Consider the following 18,499-nt stretch of genomic DNA (forward strand, 5'->3'; position numbering starts at 1 on the left):
CCAATTACTAATAGCGCGCAGGAAACCTCACCATGCAGTGGCTATTGCGACAATTGCTAGATGGTTGAGGGAAGTTATGCAGTGGGCTGGCATAGATTTAATGATATTTGGAGCACATTCTGTTAGAGGCGCCATGGCTTCTAGAGCCTCCTCCGTAGGTGTGTCCTTGCAACATCATGAAAGCAGCAGATTGGTCTTCAGAATCCACCTTTAAGACTTTCTATTTTAAGCCAGTTTCAGAGATGGCTAGTAGGGCGGTACAGAGCTTTGAACAAGCATAATGCTAGCCTCCGTCTTGTCATAGAATCAAGATTGCCCATGCTAACTGCACTGGTCAGACTTGATTCTATTAAAGACAAGGAGGCGAGCATTATATCCCACCCAGATGAATGCGATAATGTTATTATACTATTGAAAGTATTTGGTTCCAGAGCTGTTTATCAGTACATCACATTCCCTCCCTCATTGTTATTTCTCTGTTTCTCGTAGGAGACGAACAGAAGCCCGCATGAAGATGCCGGGAGCTAAGTGAAAGCGAAATCAGTTGTCCCGTTGGACCTTATGGATAGCAAGCTGCGTCCTCAGTTGTCTCAAGGAGAGAGTTGATGTTGGACAGTTATACAGACTCGGTGGTTGCGGCATGCAAAGAAAGAGGAAAGGACCTAGTGTGGGGAGTCCTTATAGGGGTGTCAGACTCTGGATTGGTGGAGGAAGGACTACTGAGCACCAGGAGGCTCATGGGACTTGTAGGAGACCAGGGATGAGCCTCTACAAAGACTCTAAACTTTAAAACTAAAGATTTCTTTTTTTCATGGAAGCAAAAGAAACATATATTTGTAAAAGTTTATTAAAGTTGAATTGCTATGTTGGTGGCAAATTAAAGAGATAAGCATAATGCTCGCCTCCTTGTCTTTAACAGAATCAAGACTGACCAGTGCCGTTAGCATGGGCAATCTTCATTAAAATAGAAAGAGTAATCAGAGAGTGCTTTGCATGTGATGATTCTGCAAAGGGATACATTACTAGGCAGGAGCCCATGACATTAATGTCTGTACCTACTATACCGTGGGAGAGGGTGGGTCTGGACATTGGGGGACCAGTAAGGAGCACTGGTTACTTGAAATATTGTATTGTTTTAATTGATATGCTTTCCAGGTGGGTGGAAGTGAAATGGGTAATAAATATCTGCTCTAGAGATATCATTACATTTTTAAATTACATATTCAAGAGGGAAGGGTATCCCACTACCATCATTACTGATAATGGGGTACAATTAATATCACAAGAAATGACCCATTTTTAAAAGAAAATGGGGTTGAGCACACCACCAGTTCCATTTATCCACAAACAAATGGAATTGTGGAAAGGTTCAATAAAGTCATCAAAAATAGTATTAGGTGTGCCTTGAAGAATAAAACAGATTGGAAGAAAGCAGTTGAAGACACTATAGTTGCACACAGATTCACACCTCATACTACTACGGGGATATCATTGTTTGAGATGCTTAGAGGTAGAACGCCCAATACAAGGATTTGTCCACTATGGTTGGGCAGAGCGTGCAAAAAGGAGCTTGATTTCAAGGAGATTGAAAGGAAGATTATGAATACGCAATTAGCCAACAATGAACGCTTTGATGTGAGAAAAGCGGTGAAAGTGAAGGTAGGTGATTTAGTGAGAATAAAACTACTTTCCATGGGTAATTTGGTGAAATGGTCACCTGTGACAAAATTTGTGAAAAGATTCCATGAAGCAGTGAAAGTTTCAGATGGCAGGGTCTGGAATATAAACAAAGTGTGCAAGTGTTCAAAGGAAAAAAGGAGTGTGGGCAATGTTAGTAAAAGTTGTGTGGGAAATTCTAAAGAGGAAAGTGAGGAAAGTGGCAAAACAAGTTGTGGTGATGAACACAATACACACTCTGAACGGGTCAGCAGGAGACCTGTGTATTTGCAAGACTATGGGCCTCATTACAGGGTAGGCGGTAAGGGTTTACCGGTACCGGTATTTTACCGGTACCAGTAAATCCTTACCGCCTTTCTACGAGGTCCCTTTGCGGGTTGGGGAATTTAACACCTGCTTTTTGCAGGCATTAAAAACCAACCCGCAAAGGGACCAGTGGAGCTAATTACGGTACCGCAATTTGCGGTACCGTAATTAGCGCCTTACCCATTCCCATAGAGCCCTATGGGGCAAAAATGGGAATGGGGAAGGGCAATGGTGGAAGGGGGAATTACCACCCCTCCAGCCTTGGAATAGGGCGGTAATTCCCCTTTCCACCAAGGCGGTGCCAGTATTTTACCGGCATGAACCATGGCGCTAATAGCGCCATGGTTTACCGCCTACCGTGTAATGAGGCCCTATGTGAAGTAGGAGTGTAATTAATGTTTGTATCAATACTGTTATTGTATGTAGACCTACATTGAAATAGGAAGAGTTTAAAGTAATTTTATGTTGATTCTATGTGTTATTGTTCATTAATTGAAGCGTTAAAAAAAAAGAAAGTTGTGTAAGAAAGGGAGGTGTGTAATATCTTAGTACATGAATATGCATTTAGTTAACACCTTTATTTGTAATTGTGGGACAGTGATGTAACAGAAGAGGGAATATAGAATGTGGAACCCAGGAGAAAGGATGCTGATCTGAGTGAACTGAGAGAGGAACTGTTAGCTGTGATGGAGCTGGTGGGTTTATCTATTGATCTTAAATAAAATAATTTATCTACAATACTGTGTGAGCCAATACTTCAGTTTTTATTTTAAAACCTCTAGCAATTGGAAAATCTCTGCCACCTGAACATTTTATTTTTACTGTGGGCTGTTTGTTAAAATCATTTCTTCATGGATAACGGTAGAGCGAGGTCCCTTCTTAAGCCTCTCCGGCTGAAGAGCCGGGAGGGGCAGCCTGGAAGAGACTTCCTTGCTGGGTTGTTTGCTAGAAGTTGGCTGGAAACAAGTTGTATATGATCATGTGCCATACCGTCAGTTAGCAGCGGTCAGATGCCTCCATTGCAGTCACCCCTCCTGTGTTAAGTTAAACACAATGTAAAGACGTATCATAGTGAAATTCAATTTAGTATCGCCTGGTGTTCCCTCTCCTTTTATGATGCCTGCAACATCTATCAAGTGAATAATCAGTTACGCACAACACACAATTATAGTGTAAGCGCTCCCTTTGAAGGCATCGCTACACTGATTGTAGGTTTCTTTCACCACGCTAAAGATCTCAGCCCCTGACGAAGATCCCCACACTCTCAATGAGGAATTGAAACATGTAGGGCTGTATTGTAGGGTCCAAGACAATTTACAACAACAAATAACGATATACATAGAACCCTGCGAAACTGCTGAATGTCTTTTTCACTGGTTGTCATTTATGTCATGATGTGGTGATATGAAGAAAACTGTTGTAATTGCTCAATAATTGCTTGACTTGCTTGATTTGCACAGATTTGCATTATTGCACAACATTGTCTTGCACAGCGCTGTTTGCACCGTATGTATTGAGGTTCTGTGGGCTGCTTACTTGTGATCAATTGTTAATAGCTTTTTTTGATTGACCAGAATAAATTGTATTTTAACATTTTCTACAAGATTACTATAATTACTATTGCTTTATAGACCTGCAGCGAGGGCCGTACCGGGCGTTGTGGGCCCTGAAGACCGAGTTAACAAAGTATGAGGGACCATAACGCCCGTTATGGCCCGAGCTGCAGGTCTATAAAGCTATTAGAACACCCTCAGGGCCCGATTCTGAACTTGGCGCAGTGAATGTGCTAAAAAGCAGGATTCACTGCGCCAAATCAGGACGCCCAGGCTCCACCAGTATTTTCAAGTGGGCGTGTGCGTCTCGTAGTGCACGACAGTGCACCTTCAGGATTGCGCCTGTTTGTCATAACGGGTGCAATCCTGAAATCCCAGCAGCATTTTTGTAAAATAACGACATATTCGTTATTTTACGAATATGCTGCTGAGAACATGGTTGTATATGAACACTTTCATACACACCAAAGTAAGCAGCCTCCACGTTGCAGAATACAACGTTGAAGCTGCTTGCTTTGATGTATGTGAAAGTGTTTATATACACCCATGAGGTGTATATGAACACCTTCATACACACCAAAGCAAGCAGCTTCCACGTTGTATTCTGCAACGTTGAAGCTGCTTACTTTGGTGTGTATGAAAGTGTTCATATGTACCACAGGTGTATATAAACACTTTCATATACACCAAAGCAAGCAGCTTCCACGTTGCAGAATACAACGTTGAAGCTGCTTGCTTTGCAAACACCCGATTTGCGGGCTGTAAACAATCTGCGGGCTATATCAGTGCGTATAGCGCGCAGATTGACCAATCAGCTTTCCAGAAACACCACTAGGGTGTTCTAATATAATTTATTCATCTTATAGTGCATTTAGGTATTATTATTTGTTCCTCATACACTGGTCATCACGGTACACATTTAAACTGATGAGAGTAGTTTGATTTGTGTGGCCCGTGCCTTCTGCCAGCAGTCAGTCCGGGTCTATGCTACGCTCTAACTTAGGGTTGATATACTATATGGGAGAAACCTAGAAAGGGGCTAGTTATGTCCTTATCAGTAATCTGTGATCCCTGTTGATTATTTTCAACCCTGCTTCTTATTTCCAATACCTCTTTGAGAAACCCAGCCTGAATGTTATTCTCAGTAAAATGACACATTCTGGCAGTGATAGGGAGCAGGGGTTTGCAGGGACTGGGGCCTAGGATGTGCATCTGTATTTTTGGGGAAACCTGTAACCTATGGGGATTTTGGCCCAGGGTTTGGGATTGTGAGAATGTTGTACTCTGAAATCTGTACTGCACACTGATATGTGGGGTGTGTGAAATGATGTGGCCATGTGTTGTAGAATCCACTGGTTCTCAGTGGGAGAAGGGTACCCGTCAGGCTGTTATGGGTGCCTGGCAAGTTGTTTCTGATTAATTCTGGTATGGATTTTTTAGGATCAACTCTGAGTTTTGTGACTGATGAAGTGATGTATTATTGGTGATTTGGGTGCACTTCACAGAGTGGATGGGTAACACCGGTTCCTAGCGAACATCCAACCTAATGATGTAGGATTAGGAGGACGCACTGGTGTCACAGATTTAATCTGCCCTAAGAATAGGAAACTAATAATGTAACAGTAATTGTGCTGCAGACTGGTGAATGATACTGCGATTAGGAAGCGGTTGTCATGAAGCAATGGTCTGCGTAGCAGCGCTAATGAGGTATTTCGCTATTGACTCTTTTCTCCCTCAAGATGGCGGCTAGAAACGAGGAGCCCATTTCAGTCTCCCAGTTGCGTGCTGTGCATTGGGTCACGCGCCCTGAAGCTGCCGAGACTCAAACATAGCCTCGTTCAGGAGATCGACGCGTAGCTACTTCATATAGCAAGCACATTGTGAGTTTGTTTTCTTGCCTTCCTGTCTTCCTTACTTGTACATGAGTATTCTGTCTCTCTTAAATCAGATCCTTTGTTACAGATCGTTTTGGTGTTGCTGTGCAACTTGCGCTCCTTCCAAAACCTCCCTTCTGCTGCAGTGTTTCCGAGTAGGGATTTCACGTACCGTTAACCTGACACTTGAGGCTCGCCATTCAACTTCTCTTCTTTTACCTTCACTTAACAGAAATCTATCAGCATCTTCTAGTCCCCTGTGCGGAACAGCACACATTGTGTAGTCGGTACCCAGCCGCTGATTCTACCACAGCTCTAACTCAATCCTCGTTCCTCCGAGCCATTCTTTTCTACGATCCCGACGTCCCATGTCAACGGGTAGGATAAGGAGTCCCACACAGAATAGGCTTTCTCACTCTAATCCTCTAATCACCCAGATACTGACGCAGTTTTCTCTCTTCTTCCTCGCCCGTATGATCACAGATTTTCTACATACCCGCGTATGCTAATTCTCTATATCTGACTCCAAAAAGAATACCATCAAGACCCTTACTGTTTCTAAAAGGACTACTGGGTAACATATACTTTATTTAGCTCCCATATGGAAAAGAGGTTAGCCTTATTTAACCTGGTTCCTTCTTATTGCAGTTTCACGCACCTAGATTGAAGACGCCAGATCAGCAGCAATCAACATAGACAAGACAAGCTGTTCCAGACCCCAGCGGCAGAGGCCCCCAGGGCTTTATTCCCCAGAGGGTTTCCCTGGGAACCCTGTCCCTTCCGGGAAGGTCCAGGGCGACCGGGAGTATTCTCTACACATCTCAGGCTGCACCCGACCAGGTTAGTCCTGTATCCTTTGCTGTACTCTGCCTACTATTTGTCTTAGCATCACAGTGATTTACTGACACAGGCTATTTAAGACACAGACTTCTAGTCTGTTCAATTGGCATGCCTGAAGAAGACCACCACTGGTCGAAACACGTTTTTGCCAAGTCATGAAGTCAATAACAAACCGCAACTCAAAATTGAAATACATCTAATTCATTGACAAAAAGCTTTTACCAATTGTGTTGTGGCAGGTGGAGAGGGACACACACACGCACATCTTGTTATGGGATTAGGAGATAGCTGAATTCATCACAGAACTTGACTGCAAACCTCGGGGACACCTATGAATTTGGTAAATGCAATTCGTTGTTTATAGTTGTCTAATTCCATGTGGGTAGGGTTCAGCAGGAGAGCAAACAATCCCATCCTTGTCTCGATTGAGGTCTAAGAAAAGTGTGCACACTTGCCCCAACAAGTTTGCATAGCTGTGTACAAGCTGCGTTGCAGAAGAGATCCAGATGTTTTTCACTGATGCTCCCGCTCTCAGCAGACAGACAATGTATTGATCGTCAGTAACAATGCCCTATTCACTTTGAAAACGGCAAGTGGCATTCAGAAGTTATTGGATACTTTTGATGCCATATGTACAGTCAAAGGACAATAGATACATACCTCTGAAACAAAGATAATGTTGTGTCATCTCTTTAAAACTCAGACTCTAAACTAAAAATTGATGAACACGATGTTGGATAAAATTGAGCCTGTTGACTAATTTGGGATCTCAGTCCATATTGAAAAGAGTGTCCTACTCTTGGTTAGATGTGGAGGATCTATACATAGCTTTTGTAGATGGTTTAGCGGCAGAGCAATAGGGACAAATGTACAGTTTTTCAGGCGCTTGCCGTTACCCTTTTTTTCAAGCAGAAATATGCTTCATTGATAACTTGAAGCCTTGACAAGTTAAAAGAGAACTACATCCTTATAAATGACTAAGATGTTCCATGTAGTACCCTTCTAATTATCTTTGCATATTGAAATGAAATTAAATGAAATGATATTTAATTTATATCGCGTTTGTACACAAGTGTTCCAGTGCTCGATATTCAGAGTGAATTTGGGATATAGGTTGGGGAGCTACCCTGAATACATTGTAGTATTGGTTTAATTAAGATCTGTATGTCGCCTTTTTTTGGGACTATACAGGAATATTCTGATTTAAATTTTTTTGCTATCTGGGAACAGCATCTCTGCCCTGGTTTAAATATATTAAACACATTGGGCCTCATTACGACCCTGGCGTTAAGGGTTTAACGGCGCCGTAAAAGGTGTCGGCGCCGTTAAACCCTTAACGCCTCATTACGAGTTCCCTTTGCGGGACCCGACCTTAACCCCTGCTTTTAGCAGGCGTTAAAGTAGGGTGCCGCAAAGGGACCTTGGTGCTAAGTACTGTGCCGCAATTTGCGGCACCGTACTTAGCGCCTTCCCCATTCCCATTGAGCCCGATGGGGCAAAAATGGGAATCGGGAAGGGCCATGGTGAATGGGGAATTACCGACCCGCCAACCTTGGAATGGGACGGTAATTCCGCCATTCACCATGGCGGACCCCGGCATGGACCATGGTGCTAGTAGCACCATGGTTTAGCGCTGGGGTCGTAATGAGGCCCATTGCCTTACATTTAAATTTGCCTCATCTTTGTGAACATCCATGGTTGTTGGACCAATACAGTACAAATTAATTCTGCAATCCTTATGATGAATGGTGTTATGTAGGATGAATTCAGGCTCTTGAGTGAACTCCTTTTTTTAAATCAAATTACTTTAGGTTCGGAGCCATATTTAGATATCATAAAACCCTTTCCAGCCAAACTTTTGAAAATTTAATTGGTGCTAGAGTTGTATGGCCACTTGTTGGAAGATTAATTGTATTAATGTCTGATGCCATTGTAAATCATGCAAAGGGGATATGATGCATTTTCTCTCATTATGCCTAGCACACTTAAATTTAAGAAGAAAATGGTTTGGAGCCCTTGTTTGGTTATTTGATATCAGAACATCTCAGTAGACCCTTCTTTTCAGCTGTTGTGTGTGTAGTGTGCTTGTGACTCATGGTGTATCTAATTATGTACACACTGTCTGGTGTGTTAGGTCTAGGAATGTGCCAACTCTAGCGCTATTGCAGGATTAATAGTACAGCTACACACACATTTTAAACTATTTTGTTTATTTTAAATTTGATTTTGAAGTATTTTATGATATTACTTATCTGCTTGATCAACTATGGTTTATCATTTGCAATGTGCTGTGCATGTTTGTTGGTTTTTATTAGATAATGGTGTTATGCAAACTTCTGTCCTTTTGAGATAGCATTTTAGAGTTCTTGAGTGTAAAAAGAGCGTAAAACAATGATATAATGTATATGGTATCTGCACTGTATGCCCATTAAACAAAAATAATTAGGTTTAATGTAATCGTATAATTTAATATTTATGTTGTTTTGATCTTATCTTATTCACCTTGATGCATACAAATGTAAGATTTTGATGTGTATACTTTGATAGGAGATCCTTCTGAATTAACTTTCGATTCATTTATTGAATAAAAATGCACGTTTCCCATCTTTGTTTCCATATTGCAGTGATTGTGATTGTTTATACACAAGTGAAGTGCTTCAAAGCGCTTCAAAGCGGGAAGGGAACAAGGGAATACAGAGTCATTCTTAGGTCTTGAAGGTTCCGAATGATGTAACAAAAATAACTAGCATACTAGGCCTGACGGCATTACTACTAGTGAAGTGCATGACAGGAAGGAAGGCGAACGGGGAGGAGAGGGAGAAGACCATAAAATCCATAAACTACCACACTAGGCCAGCGATGTTTCATGTTTGCATGACAAAGAGTGAGGTGATAGGGGATGGGGGTGGGGGGGGAGAACAAACAGAAACAAAAGCTACTGTGCTAGTCCAGGAAAACTAGGCCTAGTGCATTCTGGGTAATGTAAGTGCGCAGACAGGAAGTGAAAGGGGTGGGGAGGGGAACACGTGCACATAGTCAAGCAGTGGCCTGGGTAAAGCACAGAGCGGTTACCCCTCTCATGGAACCAATTCCAGAAATGTTGTAGTGGCGTGCAGGGGCCCGGGTGCAAGTGCAAAGACTGGCTGTGTTTGAATTGGCCTCCACAATCAGTGGTTTTTTTGGCCAGGTAGAGTGGTATTTTCGTTGTGACTGCTTTGAATATTACACAGGCAGCCTAGAACTCGATGTGTGCTTGGAAGTGTAGCCAGAGACGTTTTTAGGGGTGGCCGAATTTGGCACCTGCCTCGGGACCCAAGCCTGGTGGGCCCCCACATGCTGCCCAATTTAGGGTGGAGGACTGGAAGTTAGGGGGGTGCATGAAGCCCAGCTTGGGGGCAGGGGTGGTGCAGGTCAGGTTGGCCGCTAGGCAGAAAACATGACTGCTTATTAAAAAAGAAAAACATATCACATTCGCACATATAAAAAAGGTTTTTGGTGCTGGGCTGCTTGGGCGGGCCTGGAAAGATGCAAAATGCCATCATTGTCTGTCCACATTACAACAAAAGTCAGACTGGCACTGCCACTCCCCCTCTAATTCATATTCTGAGTTCACAGGGTGCAAGCGGCGGAATCTAGAAAAGAGTGACTATGAGTGCAAAAGCACATGCTTGAACATTCATCACTAGGACTGCCTTAGGGAATCCTGGCCCTCCAGGTCGTCAGTAAGGGATGGCAATAACGTTAAAGAAGTGATTAAAGCTGTGAAAGGGAGAAATGAAAAAGGGGGCCGGCGTAAACATGTTTGAAGTGTATACAGGGATGTTTACAGGTGTCACCTGGATCTCAAAAGATTAGCAAGCCACTCCATTAAGTCGGAATATACCATCTTAGCATATTGCCACCATTACCGAAGTGTTTTCCTGTGTGTTTAGCTGTGGAACAAAGAAACCTGGATACATTAGCTGTTTTAAACCACCAAGTTGCATACGCTGGGCAACCTGCATCTGGCCCATCATCATTTAGCCTTTAGCCTGCTATGTCTCTGCAGGAGTATATCACTATATCATTGCAGCACTATAAATTATTCGGTTTATGTATGTTAATTCATCATTTTGAACTGCTTTTTCAGCCCAGTCATTTATTTTTTAATGCGAAGATGAAATGTGTGAACATTTCGGTAAAATATAGCTTCATTTTCAGACCAACTTTTTCCATGGATCCACCCCTCCCTCCCTCCCTCTTTGTCTCTCTCTGCTTCCACCCTCCCAACGGATTAGTTATTGGAGGGAAACCATGCGTGTTACTTAGTTCCAAGACAATATTCCCCCAACAGCTCCACTTTTCAGCACTGAGGTTCCATGAACGTGTGTAGGCTTACAGGTCCTATTGAGGCAATATGCCCTCAGATCGCGGGCTGACCCTGTGGGCAACGGCCCGCCGGCCAAGTTAAGGGCCCGAGTGCAGCAAAGGTCCATTAAAGAGGGCAGTGGTGCTGTTAAGGAAAGGGTCAGCCCGCCACTGAGGGGCATATTGCCATTAGCACCTGTGTAGTTTTCTACACGGGAGCTAAAGATTTTTTTAAAAAAATAATTTAAAAAAAAGAAACTTACCTTTCCTGCTGCCCCAACTGGCCCACATAGTGCTACTGAAAGCAAAGTCCGTTTTCATTCTTGGTGACTGTAACGTCATCAACATGAAAACAGATGGTGGAAGAACAACAATGCAAGGCCCGGTTCCGAGCAGCAATGGTGTTTCTTTTTTTTGTGGAAAAAAACAAGACAACATTGGCACCTGTGTAGGAAACTACACAGGTTCTAAGGTGAGTGGGAAGGGAGTGCGGGGAAGCTAAGCGCCTGACCATTTAATGAAAGTGCTTGGAATACAGGCTTACCTTTGTAAATACAGCCTGTGTTTCGAGCATTTTCATTGGCTTCGGGCGCCTCGCAGGGTGCTAATGTTACTTGAAGACTGAGTGATTGTGTAAACCCAGAATTGTGCACGCTGAGTGGCACTCGTGGGAGACAACAACTGACAGTGCCCCCTGTGTGAATGAGCTGCCCACCAGGGGAACGAGTGACACCAAACAAGTGTATTGGCACACTGAATACACAACCTCAGACAGTCTCTTGTGCATTCACTCACCTGCTTCTGCTTTCTGGAGTGAGTGGTCCTGATTTTGGAAATGTCCGTGTAAATGGCGAGGTACCTGGGATTTGCTCCTGTCCGGTGTCACCATAAATTCCCAGCATAGGGCGCACAGAAGTATTTCAGACGTGCTTACATTAATTCACAGACCACAGTTCTTAAATATTTGGTTTATTTATTTACAGAAATTTTATCCTGAAAAAGTTTCCAGACTAAACCATTTTCCTTCATATAAAACTCAGTGTGTTCTCCTTTCACAGCACTACAGGAGGCAAGCAATGTGTTTTAGTTGTGTGCCAGTGTATTTGCGAATAACAAAAAGTAGGAAGCTTCGACTGCTGTTTGCCTACTTTTATGCATTCATTCAACCATCCTCCATCTACTTATCCTTGCATTCATCTAGCAATCACCTTTAACTAGACATCCCCCAACGCCACGTGTTTCCATAGAAGCCATCCGCATAGGTCCTGGTATTTCTAAACCAGCACATCCAGCTTGTTACTTTATTAAAACAAACTGCTCTACTAATAAGAGAAAGAAGCTATGTCTCTGTGTAAAACATTGCACTTTTGTACTTACCCTTTTCACATTTATCAACCAATTATCAAGGACTATGCTTCATAATATTTCACTATTAAATAATCAAAAATCAATGTTGTGCAATATGATATATTGTGTTGGAAAATCTGTACGAGTGAACATCTGTGTAAAAATACGAGTATGGATGCTCAGCATCTGACATAAAAGAATACTTTATATCTTGGGGAAAAGGAACTCCTTTTCCAGTTTTTCCATGTTCATTAACCCCTTCCCACCTACTTTTCTTATGCCTGAGTATATAGGTGCCGTTAGAACATGGTGTACAGTACATTCATGTCCAGTTCTGCATTAACCCAACTTAGTATCATCCATGTTTTCTACAAAGGATATATTTTAGTCATATCGTTACTGTTCGAATAGGTCACAAGTCATACATGCCATTTAATCATATGTCCATATTTCTATTTGGTATGAATGTAGTAAACCATTGCTCTTTTATCTGTACACATATTGTAGTAGAATAATTGTTCGATTGCTCCTTCAGAGCCAATTACCCGTTAGGTAGGTGTGGCCGAAACAACTAACATTCGTTCTGTGGAAAAATTGCAATTTCATCCGTGGAGCTAAATTGGCCATTTCAGTCTTTTTGCCACCAGACATTTTATTTTGTTCTCCATAATTTATTTTTCATGGGCCGCCAAATGGATTGGACTGAGAAAAGCAGATTTCTTGGGGAATGTATGGAATTTTTGTTGTTTTACCACCTGAAATTATTTTTTCAATAACAGTTGAGTTTTTAGGTGCCAAGAAACTACATGTCTGAAAAAAGACAATTTTCACCTCAAAAGCGCCGAAACAGGTAAAACAAACAACCTGCCAGCAAAACGGAAATGGAGTCGAAATTCTCCCATTTTGTTTTGCAGTTGGTCATTTTTCTCACCCCTAACTGCAGGTATTGAGTCCATCATTTTTGTGTGCTTTTAGATTGATCTCAATTTGGCAAACCAGTGTTACTTTGGGTCTTCAAAGTGAGAGCGGCAATATATTCATTTATAGGTCCCATTTTTCCAAAATTCATTCGCTCTAACATTTGGGTTTTACTTTGTGCAGATATATATATTTGTTTAGTTTATTTATGTGCATTGAAGACAGAATTAGTCTTTTCACACCATGTAAAATGCCACCATGTAAAACATCTACATACCAAGCCTTTGACGTGGCCCTATAGTAATAATAAAAAAGGAATAGAACCAATAAAATACATCAACCATAGGTTCTTTGTGCAAGTAACATGTGCTACCTATACATAAAACCTTACTTCATGATATAAATTCATATATTATACATAACTTAAAACATTACATTAGATGGATAGATCATTCAGAGAAAATTATCTAAAAAGATTGCTTAAAAATGTTATGTTCTTTGTTGATTTTAAGCCACACATGGAAGGCCAAGGCAGAAATAACATGAGATTCAGTGGAGTATAGCATGCTCCAAAACTGATTGGATTCAAAGTTAACAAATTTGGCATAGCCCCTTAAATATAAAGCATACAAAGCCCCACAATTGGTCAACATGTGGTGGTCCATTTCCACTTGGGCGTGGCACAGTTGACAAAGGCGGGCATCTCTAGGGATCCCCGTCCAAGCAAATACCGGCAATAAATCAAAGCGTAGATAAAGTATAAATCTAGTGAGTGCCGGGAATCGGAACGACGCCAGATATTTCCACAGGGTGTCTCCAAATAAACCCTGTTGAGCATAGATAGCATACTTGCGTGTCTCCGCCAGTCTACCGAGAGATGAGATCCGTTCAGATATGCAAGATTTGGTACTAAGTTTGCTCAAGAATATGGGAATAGCATTCTTATTATGGCAATGTAGGTCAGTAACTGACAATGCAGGCCCATCGTGGTCTCCACTCCACTAAACCATATGCTTTTTGCCAGCAAGCGGAGTGTTCCACAGTGGAAAAAAGCAGAGAAGGCATGGCATTCCAATTATATTTAATCTCTGGCCATTACTTACAGGCTGCGATTTTCCAGACGGACAGAAGTGAGTGGAGGCCCAATTCAAGTCTTACAGCCTCCACCGGGACGCAACTAGGAAAGTTCAAAATGGACTGGAGAATCTTAGCCTCCATGGTCGGGAGCCATGAGAGAGCCTTAAATGGAAAGGCCCCGAGAGCATACATAATGGTGGGTATAATGGACACCCTATATGCAGTCACAAGTGCCCCAATGGATGCTCCCCCATTATCTAGAATGGCCCACCTGATAGCCAACCACTTGGTCCAAGATTTCAATACTATACCTCTTCCAGATGAGCCAAAGACGGAGAAGGCTGCAGATGTACGCCAAGGTACTTGAAAGTAAGGGCCAGCTCCAGCATATCATTTTCCAATGCCGAAGGGAATGACTTCCTAGCCTTAATCCTACTGGCACAACTCATAACCTTGGTCTTGGTGATATTTATTTGCAGGCCATTTGGACGTTAAGACATTCATATGTCTTATCGTGAACAAACATTTTATAAGATTTCCATGCTGACCACAATCCCAGTCCTTCTTCCATCACCAGATTTATCCGTGGAGGCAATTATCAGTTATTTATCAATTCATCCACAATAAAAATTAATTTCCATGGCAAAATGATTCTTGTTAAAGCATGGCAGAGCCTGGAATAGAATCACTCCAGGCAATCTCCATGAAATTGTGGAAAGAGCAAAACAATCATATATATTGGTAATGGCTTCTATAGGGTATAATGTATTTCCAGTTGTTCTTCATCCACAATAATCCTAAATCTTCTGAGTGCAAGTGTGTAACAAATAATTAACTCATTGAATCAGTAACCATCCTATGGCTTTCCTAACACATCAATTCTTCATTTTACGACTCTATTTTCTATTTGGCAAATCAGTCATCTGTCAGTAACGTCACTGCGTGTGTGTATGTGTGTGCTTGCATGTGTGTGTGCTTGCATGTGTGTGTGTGTGTGTGTGTGTGTGCATGCACTGACACAATCCTTCCACTTATGCTGGACCTTATAAGTCTAGTTTGTACGGCCTGCTTTCATATATGGGCTAATATTCCTTTAACTCATGTGCGCACCACTATATTATAACTTGGACTCATTTTCTGGATTAGTTAGACTGCCATTTCGCTCTTTGTCCACGTCTTCTTTTTCTGTGGCTTCTGCCATTGTTTCGTCCAAGTGACTTGGAATAGACCAGTACAAATGAGCGTCCATGCGGGCAGCTGCTTCTGCTATATCTCTAGCGCTGCAAGTGGGCGTAGGCACCTCAAATGTTTGGTGGAAGGTGTTGTAGTCAACTTCGTAAAAACCATCCTCAAGACTAAGAACTGACATGAAGCGATGTCCCCAAAGCACCTCATCAGTAAGGTAGGAACTCCGGGCTTGGCAGGTCATTCCTAGAGAAAGAACCAGCAAAAGAGACACAGTTACACAGAGTTATATTGTGAGAACATTCAAACAATTTACCCTGAATGGGAGAACACATCTAAGGCATCAGTGACATCTTTGCAAGGTAAGATACATGATTTCAATTTCTATTGCCCAGTTTAAGGAGCACTTGTGACCATATTTGAAACCTTTTGCGCAGCTCTGAGCAACGATGTTCACTTACATTGAAAAAAACTAAAATTGAGAGGTAATCGTGATTCGCGAGTGTAATGAGTTGGATATTTGATATTGATATTTTATTTCTATTGCGCTCGTACACAAGTGTTTCAGAGTGCAACAAGGCAAGGGAGGGGAACAGGGGAGAACAAAACAGAGATCTAACTAGGCCCAGTGACATTGAGTATGCGCAAGTGCATGGGAGAGGGGGAGGGGAAAGTGCATGGAAGGGGGGGAGAAGTGGAAAGTGCCAAGCAGAGGAGAAACAGATAAATGACAATAAATAAACAATAAAGGCAACAAACAGTGGCAGTGCAGCCAGCAATTTGCAAGTGCTAGGTTTAAGGCAGCAGACAGGGTAGGTCTGATAAGTGCAGGAAGAAAAGGGGGGGCTGTATGGGTACAGATACAGACCCCAATGCAAGGGGTGGCCCGAGGCAGTGCGGGAGGGTGGTAGGATGAGCAGGCACCTGGGCCTGGAGGACAGAGGGTGGCCAAGTGCACAGTGCCAAGAGAGAACATATCAGCAGGGGATAGGGGGAGTGAAGGCAGAAGAAAAGAGGAAGGTCTTGAGGTGCTTCCGGAACCGGAGATGGTTCTCCTCCAGTTGATCAAAGTGATTCGTAGAATCGTTTCCTGAACTTTCATTAGCTAATCTCATATGCTGTCTATGCGTCTTTGCCAGTATGTAGCACTATGTTATTAATTCTGCACACACCTATTGAATTGATATGTGTTTACATGAAGGGCCATTTTGATCAAACTTCCCTACATTGAACGGGGCAGTGGTATATCGACTTTGTGGTTGACCATGGTACATGTATGGAAACTGACAGCATCTCTGGCAGCATTACAGTTTGAAGCAGGCAGAGATGCTGGGATGCCTATGGATTACACCTACCCTTTTGTGTGCAAAAGGAAAGCTTAACCAGTAGGGATCCTGTATAATGGTGGCCCAATGTTAGCTCAAGGTCACCACCATTACTGATCAATGCTCTGTGCACATTATTTTTTTTTTTCTTTTTGAACTATTACTCGGTAAAAACTGAGTTTTGTCAAAAATAGCGGAGGGTCCTCGACGATGGTGCACACTTTCATCCTTCACCATGTCAAATTGATGTCACAGGTTTCTATGGGTTTCTACAGAACCTCCCCCAGGTCTCCAGTAGCTAGAAATGGGTTAATTGCTTTGCTCCTTATTACTGTCAGAATGTCTGATCTGGTCAAACGCCATTTCAATTAGTTTTGCTAGGGCTTGTGACCACTTGTTGTTTTCCCCGGAGATCAATCTATTCCATAGCTCATTCGTATCGAAGATCCATAGGTTGTCCTCTAACGAGGGGAGGTACTGGTTTCTCTGTGTTTCCATGCTAGTGCATTCCATCACCAGATGTTTCAAGGATTCGGTCGCCTCGCTTTTTTTGCATAATCTGCACTTTTTCTCGTTTCCGTCTCCTCTGATGGTTATAATCTCCCTGGTGGGTAGAAGGTTAAACCTTGCCCTCATGATCGTCGTCCTGAGCCGTTTTTCCGGGAACTTCATGCAGTACTGGAGTGGGACTTTTGCCTTATTGAAGGTCGGGGGGAGGTGGGCTAGTAATTTGTTACCGGTTGCTTTTTCGATGGTTGTTATCCAGTCCAGATCCTCCACCTTCTTTTTAATTCTGTCTGGGTTTTCTTTTAGCTCTATCTCCGAGCATGCGATCTTTGTCAGATCTTCCTTTCTCCTTTTTACCCAGTGATTCAAGGCCATGCACTTCCCCGATTCGATTTCCTCAGCCATCGCTGCCATGATTGGCAAAGCCTCGTCCAGGATGATGTTTCTATATAGGCGCAATGCACTTTTGTCTACCATTGAGGCGAGGGAGTATAGCCCTAGTTCTCTCCTAATGGCTGGCATGGAGGTAGATTTGGGAAGACCCAAAACGGCCTTCCATATGTGCCCTTCCAGCCTGGTCCAGGTATTGCGAGGGAGGTAGAGGGAGGTCTCGGTTCCATATATTAGTGCCGGCACCACTTTGGCTTTGTAGAATGTAATCGCTGGAAGCAAAGAGAATTTACAGAATTTCCGGTCAATGGCTCTGGTTTGGGCTGTAAGACATTTTGCTTTCTCCCATATCTGATTTAGAAGGCTGTTTTCCATTTTGGAATTGTCCAACACTATCCCCAAGTATTTGAAAGAATTGACGATTTCAATTTTTGTGTTGTCCAGGTAAAAGTTTAAGTTAGCAGTTCGTTTGCTAGTTGCTTTCTCCATTACCATGATTTTAGTCTTGGTCTTGTTGATCGCCAGGTGGTTTTTCTCGATGTAGGTTTCGAGGTTACGTAGTTTCCTTTGAAGGCCCACTTTAGTCTGGTCGATCAGGATGACGTCGTCTGCGTATAATAGACGCGGAATTTCCATTTTCCCGATCTTGGGGGGAAAGGCACGCATTTTTGCTTCAGTGTCTTTGTAATCGCCTAGAAAGGCTTTAAACAAGGCTGGAGCCAGCGGACATCCTTGTTTAACTCCTCTTTTCACCTGAATTTCTCCTGACAGTGCACCTTGATGGTTTAGTTTTACTCTCATAGTGGTGTCCTTGTTGAGGGCCATTATTGGTTCCAAAATGGATCCCGGACATTGCCACCCTTGTAACTTTGTCCACAGGATATTGCGGTCGATCATGTCGAAGGCTTTGGAGAGGTCGACGAAAGCCAAAAAGATCTTCGGTGCTCCTTCTTTGACTCTTGCTTTCAGAATATTCAGCACCATGAGGTTGATTGTTGTTGAACCCTTTTTTTGGAATCCGGTTTGGAGGTGATCTCGTGCCGGACTAATTTTCTCCCAGACTTGAAAGTGATCCAAGAGGCGAGTGGCAAATAATTTGCCCAAGATGTCTAGCAAAGCTATGGGCCTATAGCTTGCTGGTTCTTGTCTGGGG

General features: G+C 42.7%; 1 protein-coding gene across 1 annotated transcript in view; it reads right to left on the minus strand.

The window, feature by feature from the left end:
• Nucleotides 1-11,550: 11,550 nt before the first annotated feature.
• Nucleotides 11,551-18,499, minus strand: part of KCNJ9 (potassium inwardly rectifying channel subfamily J member 9) — a 264,497-nt gene continuing 257,548 nt past the window's right edge. Inside the window, exon 3 of the mRNA XM_069635442.1 lies at nt 11,551-15,370. Coding sequence (XP_069491543.1) covers nt 15,057-15,370 — 314 coding nt within the window. The 3' untranslated portion in view covers nt 11,551-15,056. The remainder of the gene's footprint in view (nt 15,371-18,499) is intronic.

The sequence above is a fragment of the Ambystoma mexicanum genome, chromosome 1q (assembly GCF_040938575.1).
Source record: "Ambystoma mexicanum isolate Mex_15411 chromosome 1q, UKY_AmexF1_1, whole genome shotgun sequence".
In the NCBI taxonomy this organism is placed as follows: domain Eukaryota; kingdom Metazoa; phylum Chordata; class Amphibia; order Caudata; family Ambystomatidae; genus Ambystoma; species Ambystoma mexicanum.